General features: G+C 34.3%; 1 protein-coding gene across 1 annotated transcript; it reads left to right on the forward strand.

Annotated features, from left to right (window-relative positions):
* The first annotated feature begins 1755 nt into the window (after window positions 1-1755).
* Window positions 1756-7199, forward strand: LOC123201910 (phosphoenolpyruvate carboxylase, housekeeping isozyme). The gene is made up of 11 exons (XM_044617504.1): window positions 1756-1914; window positions 2108-2310; window positions 2718-3112; window positions 3275-3359; window positions 3766-3988; window positions 4150-4253; window positions 4391-4478; window positions 4569-4723; window positions 5111-6109; window positions 6200-6586; window positions 6671-7199. Exons 2-11 carry the CDS (start codon window positions 2140-2142, stop codon window positions 6971-6973), a joined length of 2910 nt encoding a protein of 969 aa, XP_044473439.1. The 5' UTR covers window positions 1756-1914; window positions 2108-2139; the 3' UTR covers window positions 6974-7199.
* Window positions 7200-9420: the final 2221 nt, after the last annotated feature.

Genomic DNA, 9420 nt, shown 5'->3' on the forward strand with positions numbered 1-9420 from the left:
ATATTAAAAATTTAATATTTTTATCTTATATTATGTATTATATCAAAAATTTTAAAATTTTTTATATATGTCGTTATTACACTATCATTTTCTTTAAAAAATGTATCGATTTATATCGATAATTTGTATCATATCGTATAATATGTTCATTATGTCGTATTAATTTGATACATCTTATAATATATATCATTTTTTATTTGTATTAAATTGTATCATAAGAATGTATTGTGTATCGTATGATATTAATAACTATGTAATAAATCAAAAATACATATAAAAAATTTTTAAAAATTAAGATTGATAAATTTTTTAAATTAAAAAAATATGTAACTAATTAAAATCTCAAATTTAATTATTAATTTTATAATAATTATTCTAAGTAAGGTAAAAGAATTTAATATATTTAGTTATACAGGTCATTGTAAACTTTAGTTACTTCAATTCAATACCCAATGAGAAATATGGAAAGTTGGAAGAATCATTTGCCCGACTGGAAAGTAAGTAAATATAAGTTTCAAAAGAATTTTAGAAAAGCATAATTCAAGAATATTCGTTTCCCAAATAAAATATTAAATTTGATTTTTTTTTTTTCTATTTACCATAAACTTACTAGGGGTGGGCTACCATAATAAAAACGCAATAAATAAAGGCCAAAAGACTATTTGCCACCCAAGGTTTGATGTAGACCTATTTTTTATATTAATTATCAAAAATTTAAATACTCACTTATTTATCAAATTTTATTGTTAGTATTAAAGGTAAAATTATTATTTATTAAAATATTTAAAATATATATATATATATATATATCTTCTTTTTTTTAAATATACAAATCTAACAAATCTTCTCTCACTCAAAGTTTGAAAAATAAATATTTTTTCATACAGTTTTCTTAACTATGTTGTCAATGGCCAGAGACAGTGATAACCTTTTCCTCTTCTCCCTCCTGGCTTCTCTAAGATAGAAGACCACCAAGACTAACTAGATGGTGGTCTGAAGACTAATCAGAGTTTCCCAAGACGAAGGAGACTAAAGATCAACATTTCGCATTGATCTTCTTCATTATTCGTCGTAGAGAGCCAACAAAGATTCTTGCAAAACGTCGGTCTTTAGACCATCATTCAACCAATTTTGATGGCCTTCCAACGCAAAGAAGCTAGAAAGGAGAGAGTAGAAGGTTATCGCTGTCTCTAGTCACTAGCAACATAGTTGGAAAAACCCTAAGGAAAATTGTTGATTTTTCAAACTTTAGGTAGGGTAGATTTGTTAAATTTTTAAACTTATGAGAAAATGTGATAATTTTTTAGTTTATTTAAATATTTTAATAAATGATAATTTTATTCTTAATAGAAACAGTAAAATTTAACAGACGGACGAATATTTAAATTCTTGAAGTTAACAAGTGGAAAGTTGAGTTTGCATCAAATCTTAAGTGGAAAATAGTCATTTGGTCATAGATAAAAGAAAAAATGAGAAGTAAAGAAAGAATATACTTTTGTAATAGGGTAAAAATATATATTTCAAACCTTAAGGACTAAAGGGAAATAATCCGAACTTGGACTTCAGCTGAAACAAAGCAAAACAAAACGGAAAAGAACTGGGGATTTTTAGTTCATTTTTAAGACAACCTCAAAAATTAAAAATTTAATTTAATTTAATTTTTTTTATTTTAGCAAAAAAATCACTGTTCACAGAGAAGAAAATAACATTGTTTTCGGCTCCTCTGTTCTTTCCTTTCTATATATATCACTGTCTCCTCGTCTCTTCCTTGTATCCCTCTCTCTTTTCTGATACAGTTTGTGTCTTTTCTTCTTCAATTTCAAAGCCCGGATTCAGTTTCTTCGTTATTCAACATTCGTTTCACTTATTCCCATCTGGGTCCCTCTCAAAATCCATTTAATTTCAACTCCATTTGTAAGTATGCTCCGCTTGTTTTTCTCTAAAAAGTTTAGATTTTCATAAAGCTACATTTTTTTTGCTTTTTTCACGTGTTGCTTTAGCCATCAAAGTTTCTTTTTAGGCGATCTATATTTCTGGGTTGTGTTCATATTTTTTTCATTATTTGTTTAGTTTTGATTTTAATGTTTGAGATTTTTATCTATATCAGTAAGAGGATTTAGCTGAAAAGAGCGAAGAACAATGGCGGCGCCTCGGAATATAGAGAAGATGGCGTCGATTGATGCACAGCTGAGGCTTCTGGTACCTCGGAAAGTCAGTGAAGACGATAAGTTGATTGAATATGATGCTCTACTTTTGGATCGGTTTCTTGATATTCTTCAAGATTTGCATGGAGAAGATCTCCGAGAAATGGTTTGTAATTTTCTCTTTTCATTCTATTTTCTTATCATTTCGAGCATCAAAAAGTTTTTTTTTTTTTAAACTTGAATTTGGCTGATTCTGATGAAGTCAAACACTCATAAACTTATTCATTTATTTGAGTGGAATTCTCAACCGTTTGTTTTTACTGAAACACAGAATTTCATGGATGAGATGGTTTTAATTGATACCCGGATAATAGTTATTTGTAAGAATCACTATAGTTATTATGTTCAAGTCAAAGTATCTTAACGGCTTTGACTTGAGTGTTAAGTGATTCACTTTGAATTAGTTTCACAGCTTCGGCTGTTTGATTTATTTAAAACCACAATCGATGTGATCAAATGTTTACGAAGAATTTGAATATTCATCACTTAATTAATGGTGTTAAATTTCTTTAGGTTCAAGAGTGTTATGAGCTTTCTGCTGAGTATGAAGGTAAGCATGACCTGAAAAAACTCGAGGAGCTTGGAAAAGTACTGACAAGTTTGGATCCTGGGGACTCCATTGTTATTACTAAAGCTTTCTCCCACATGCTTAACTTGGCCAACTTGGCTGAAGAGGTTCAGATTGCCCACCGTCGAAGGATCAAGAAGGTGAAAACTGGTGATTTCTCTGATGAGAACTCTGCAACAACTGAATCTGACATTGAAGAAACTTTCAAGAGGCTTGTGGGAGAACTGAAGAAGTCTCCCGAGGAGGTTTTTGATGCTTTGAAGAATCAAACTGTGGATCTGGTATTAACAGCCCATCCTACTCAATCTGTCCGCAGATCTTTGCTTCAGAAGCATGGAAGGTTTGTTATGTGATTCTTACAGTTGTACAGTTTCATTTAGATATTAAGTAATTAGCTACTATTTCCGGGTAATTTCAATTTCTACTCTCATATGAAGATCATGTTTCATGAATGTCCTTTAGCTCATCTTTGTTACTTTTGTGTGTTTTCTGATGTGTTCAGGATTCGGAATTGCTTGACCCAGTTATATGCTAAAGATATCACTCCAGATGATAAGCAAGAGCTTGATGAGGCTCTACAGCGAGAGGTAAAGTTCCCGTGTTCAACTGATGTTCTACTTTGGCTTCTGACACCATCACAGTACATTTTACTGAGTTAGTTTGATTGTTAGAAAGCTAGTGAATTAGCTGTTTAATACTGAATGAACTATTACTTCATGTAAATATAATGTATCACATAGTATACTTTTCACTTCTAAAAAGGATGGCTATCAACAGAATTATAGCTAACATAATCCTCATGGTGGACTAAGAGCTCTTTGATTTTTATGTTTCACTGGCTTTGGGATTTTAATATTTTCTTAATTGTGTTAACCTGATTGTGTAGTAACATTTTTTAATAAAGAAATTATATAAGATGGACTTCTAGCATTTGTTAACTGTTTGCAAAGCATTTCTGAAAAATAATCTTTTTATGATATTTCTCTCTTCTAGATTCAAGCTGCATTCCGTACAGATGAGATCCGAAGGACCCCTCCAACTCCACAAGATGAAATGAGAGCAGGAATGAGTTACTTCCATGAAACAATCTGGAAGGGTGTCCCTAAATTCTTGCGCCGAGTTGATACAGCTTTGAAAAACATAGGAATCAATGAGCGTGTTCCTTACAATGCCCCTCTTATTCAGTTTTCTTCCTGGATGGGTGGTGATCGTGATGGTATGATCTTTCGCCATTGGGAAATATTTATGATATCAACTTCATTGCAAAGTAATCAAATTAAAGACAACATGTATGACATCAGAAATGTACGTGTCTAATTTGGGAGCTCTGCCTTCCTCTGTTTGCCAAAGCTTAATTCTAAATGTTATGAATTTCAGGTAATCCAAGGGTGACTCCTGAGGTCACAAGGGATGTTTGCTTATTGGCTAGAATGATGGCTGCTAACTTGTACTACTCCCAAATTGAGGATCTTATGTTTGAGGTGTTAATTGCTTCTCTGATATTTTTCCCTTTTCTAAGGAGCTTCATTTCCATATTTGTTAGATTTTCAGTCATATATCCTCATTGCATTATGTTATCATCATTATATTAAGTTTCCTAATTAGTTTTTCTTTGCAGTTGTCCATGTGGCGTTGCAGTGATGAGCTTCGTGCCCGTTCGGATGAACTTCATCGAACCTCAAGGAGAGATGCAAAGCACTACATAGGTAATTGCATCAGAGATGCAATCTATAAATATATTTTCTGGGATATAAATGTATTCAAAATTGTTTCTAATGTGCCTTTTTCACTGCCAGAGTTCTGGAAACAAATTCCTCCCAATGAACCCTATCGTGTAATTCTTGGTGATGTAAGGGATAAGCTGTATCAGACCCGTGAACGTGCTCGTCATCTTTTAGCCCATGGAATCTCTGATATTCCAGAGGAGGGAGTATTTACCAATGTTGAGGAGGTATCTTCTTCATTTTCTTTCATATAAGTGTTTTATTATCATATTCTAAACTATTTATTCTCTTTTTTATGCTGTGGGCAAATCATTGGCAACTTGGTATTTATTTCCACCTCCTATGCAGTGTAGATCTGTAATCATGGTTATGTTACATAAAAAATTGATTATCTCATTTCTGCAGTAACAAGAACCATTAAGATGAATGTAATATATGAGAGAAAAGCGAAAAAAATGATGTATTTCAGTTGGATTACGCAATGAATGATTTTGCGTTCATGGTGAAAGTGTTGATTTGGTGATCAACGTGAACCCACAATTTGCCCTTTTTTTTCAAAAACTTTCATATTGCCTCTTGTTTCTAATTAGTTTGTGTTTTGTTTTGTTTTATAGTTCTTGGAACCACTTGAACTCTGTTATAGATCACTCTGCTCTTGTGGTGATCGAACGATTGCAGATGGAAGCCTTCTTGATTTCTTGAGGCAAGTTTCCACCTTTGGACTGTCACTTGTTAGGCTTGATATCAGGCAAGAGTCAGATCGTCACACTGATGTCTTAGATGCCATTACCAAGCACTTGGAAATTGGTTCATACCGGGAATGGTCTGAAGAACGCCGACAGGAATGGCTTTTATCTGAACTCAGTGGCAAACGACCATTGTTTGGTCCTGATCTGCCTAAAACTGAAGAAATTGCAGATGTTTTGGACACATTTCATGTCATAGCAGAACTCCCAGCAGACAGTTTTGGAGCATATATAATATCAATGGCAACTGCACCATCCGATGTGCTTGCCGTTGAACTCCTACAGCGTGAGTGTCATGTGAAACAGCCACTTAGAGTCGTTCCACTCTTTGAGAAGCTTGCAGATCTGGAGGCGGCCCCTGCTGCTCTGTCTCGGCTCTTCTCAGTTGATTGGTATAGAAACCGGATTAATGGTAAGCAAGAAGTCATGATTGGGTACTCAGATTCAGGCAAAGATGCTGGACGGTTTTCTGCCGCCTGGCAGCTATATAAGGCTCAAGAGGAGCTTATAAAAGTTGCTAAGGAATTTGGTATCAAACTAACCATGTTCCACGGTCGTGGTGGGACTGTTGGAAGAGGAGGTGGTCCCACCCATCTTGCTATATTGTCTCAACCACCTGATACAATTCACGGCTCACTCCGTGTCACTGTCCAAGGTGAGGTTATCGAGCAATCATTTGGGGAAGAACACTTGTGCTTCAGAACGCTGCAGCGTTTTACGGCTGCCACACTAGAGCATGGTATGCATCGCCCAGTTGCACCAAAACCAGAATGGCGTGCACTGATGGATGAAATGGCTGTTGTTGCAACAGAGGAATACCGCTCCATCGTGTTCAAGGAACCTAGATTTGTTGAATATTTCCGCCTTGTAAGAAAACACATGCATCATTTTTAATCTGTGAAAATTAATAATATGTTTATGTTCAATTAAACAGCCCTGTTCTGCTTATGATTGTAGGCTACACCAGAGCTGGAGTATGGCCGAATGAACATTGGAAGTCGTCCATCCAAGAGAAAGCCAAGTGGTGGTATTGAATCTCTTCGTGCAATTCCTTGGATCTTTGCCTGGACGCAAACAAGATTTCATCTTCCTGTGTGGCTTGGTTTTGGAGCTGCATTCAAACACATCATTCAGAAGAATGTTAGGAATCTTCACGTGCTGCAGGAGATGTACAAGGCATGGCCATTCTTTAGGGTTACCATTGATTTGGTTGAAATGGTGTTCGCCAAGGGAAACCCGGGGATAGCTGCCCTATATGACCAACTCCTTGTTTCAGAAGAGCTATGGTCATTCGGACAGAGGCTCCGGACCAACTATGAAGAAACCAAGAGCCTTCTTTTGCAGGTAAATATACCTTGAATTATTACCCTTTTCTTCTTGTTTGTTATTTCAAAAACTTAAAACTAATTCTTTCTTTCGTATGTATAGATCGCTGGACACAAGGATCTTCTGGAAGGAGACCCCTACTTGAAGCAAAGACTGAAGCTGCGTGATTCATACATCACGACTCTCAACGTGTGCCAAGCCTACACGCTGAAACGAATCCGAGATCCAAACTACAACGTGAAGTTGCGGCCGCATATCTCAAGGGAAATTATGGAATCCGGATCAGCAAAACCTGGCGATGAGCTTGTGAAACTGAACTTGTCAAGTGAATATGCACCTGGTCTGGAGGACACACTCATCTTGACCATGAAGGGTATTGCTGCTGGCCTCCAGAACACCGGTTAAACGCATCTTTACAAGCTTTTTCTTGTGTTTTTCTTTCTGTTTACTTTTCGACGGAGCTATACCTAATAACGAATTGAGGTGAGTCGATGTAGCTGTACAATCATGCTGCTGTGCTCGAATACTGTTAGAGCCACCACCATTGTTATAGTTGCAATGAACTTACGAAACTCAGTAAAACTTTTGTTATGCTTTATAATACGAGCAGTGCCATTGAGCCTTATTAATATATTGCTCATGATAGTTAAATAGTGTATTATATCTTATATTAAAAATTTAATTTTAAATATTATATATTAAATATTATATTATATAAAAAGCGTATGATACAATTTTTAAAAAATAAAATAATAAAAAAGATATAAATATCATTATTTTAAAAAATATTACGAATATCTATAAAAATTTAAAAAAAATTTATAAACATTTTATTATATTATTATTATTTTTTAAAGTATATTAATTTATATCGATAATATATATCTTATCGTAGGACACGTATTATATCGTACGATATATTTATCATATTATATTAATTATGATATATTTTATAATATGTATCTTTTTTATGTGTATTATATCGTATCAAAAGATATATATTATATATCTTAGGATACTAATACGAGATTTTCTAATTTGTTTTCCCCACTATTTTTGTTGATTATAAAAATCAAGCAGGATTTAGAATAGTGAAGCTCATCCCCAGTGCTGTCAGAGTGGACATAAGACTTGTCATCGCCACTGCTGCTGCCTACTCTACTGGTAACCCTCCCACCCATCACCATTCTTTGTCGTATGCGTCGACCTTCTGCAGCACATGGAACTTGGCCCCCACCCTAATCACAGGCGGGCATGGCCTCAAAACCCTCATTGGCACCACCTTGCTCGCCTTCTTGTTTTGGCTTCCTCCGAAACGAGCATTGTGTACTCTGACTTTTACCTGCTCTTTCTCCACTCTCCCCACCACTTTTGCACAGAACTATGAGCCCAAAACCCGGTCTCCTTTGCCGTAAACTTCAAAGTACTTCCCCAGAGAAAGTCTTCTCCATTGATGACGATTTCTGAGCTTCTTCTTCATCCTCATTATCCTCATCATGGAAGTTCATTTACATTAATTTGAAGTTGATACTTGACATGGATTAGGAAATAAATTAATTAATTATTTTTCAAACAATGCTTAAGAATCCTTAAAACCTAATGATTTGTTAATTAATTTATCACTTTATAGGTTCGAATCAAGTGACTTTAAAATTTGTGAGAAATAATTTAGTGGTGTTAATAGCCGTGAATAGGTAGTTTGACTAGTATAAACCATAAAATATTTTTACATTATCATGGGTTTGAGAACTGTTGGTATTAGAATAAGATAAGATTTTTTATTTATTCGATTCAATAAATATGAGCTCAATTATTGAATCCCAGGCCAACTTGGGTATTTGGACTCTTGGATCAAATAGCTTCTGATAACAATTGCACTAGTTTCCAGCACAGTTTTTGGTATCATAAAGACAAAAGAGCTTTCCTTTCTCAATTGATTGAAGCTGATTTCAGAAATTGGCTTAAAACTTAATTTCCGTCAACCTTTATTTCTGTAACCTACAGCATAATGGCAGGTTACTTTATCCAGTATACCCACTTGTTTGTGTTGCTGTTTCAGCTGTCACTGAGAGCTTTAAGGCCTAAAATTTTTAATGGCTGTTGCTTCACTAAAATTTTCCAGCTTTAAGCCCTATATATAAAATACTTACAAGTGAAAGCTTGATCATGTCAACTGGTAACAAATTTAGCTTATCTTTGGGCTGTGTGCACCTACAGTTCTGTAGTTTCTGTTGGAAGTGAGTGGCACCGCAACCCATTTTCATTTTTCAATGTTGATTATGTGGGTGAAGTTGGATGGATTGGTGATGGATTCCGAAGGTTTCTTCCAATCCCCCCATTCAATTCTACCTTGGATGGGACTTTGTGCAGCGCCAGCATATTTAAACAGCAGGTCAAAGACTTATTCCCACCGAAAGTTTAATGCACTCATAAACTTTCATTTATTACATTTTAAAATTTTAAATACTTATTTATTATTAAATTTTATTATCAAAGATAAAAATTTTATTTAAAAATTTTATTAAAAATAAAAAAAATATCTTAATTTTAAAAACTAACAATTTGTTCCTTAACTTGATTTTGAAAAGTTACTTTTTTACTCTCACTATTTAGAGTTTCTATATTTTGAGGTTAACAGTCACACCTTCAAAATTTAAAATATTATACTTACACCAAAAAAATTCATTCTCTCTTTTCGACGATTGTTCTTTCTTGGTGATTCACTTCGATGTATTATCGACCCACCACTGGTACTTCCTCTCTCTCGTCAGTGATTTATCCCGATAATAACAACAAAATTTAACAGATAATAAATATTTAAATTTTCAAAACTCAACAAAAGTGAATTTGGG

Source organism: Mangifera indica, chromosome 18, assembly GCF_011075055.1.
Source record: "Mangifera indica cultivar Alphonso chromosome 18, CATAS_Mindica_2.1, whole genome shotgun sequence".
Classification (NCBI taxonomy): domain Eukaryota; kingdom Viridiplantae; phylum Streptophyta; class Magnoliopsida; order Sapindales; family Anacardiaceae; genus Mangifera; species Mangifera indica.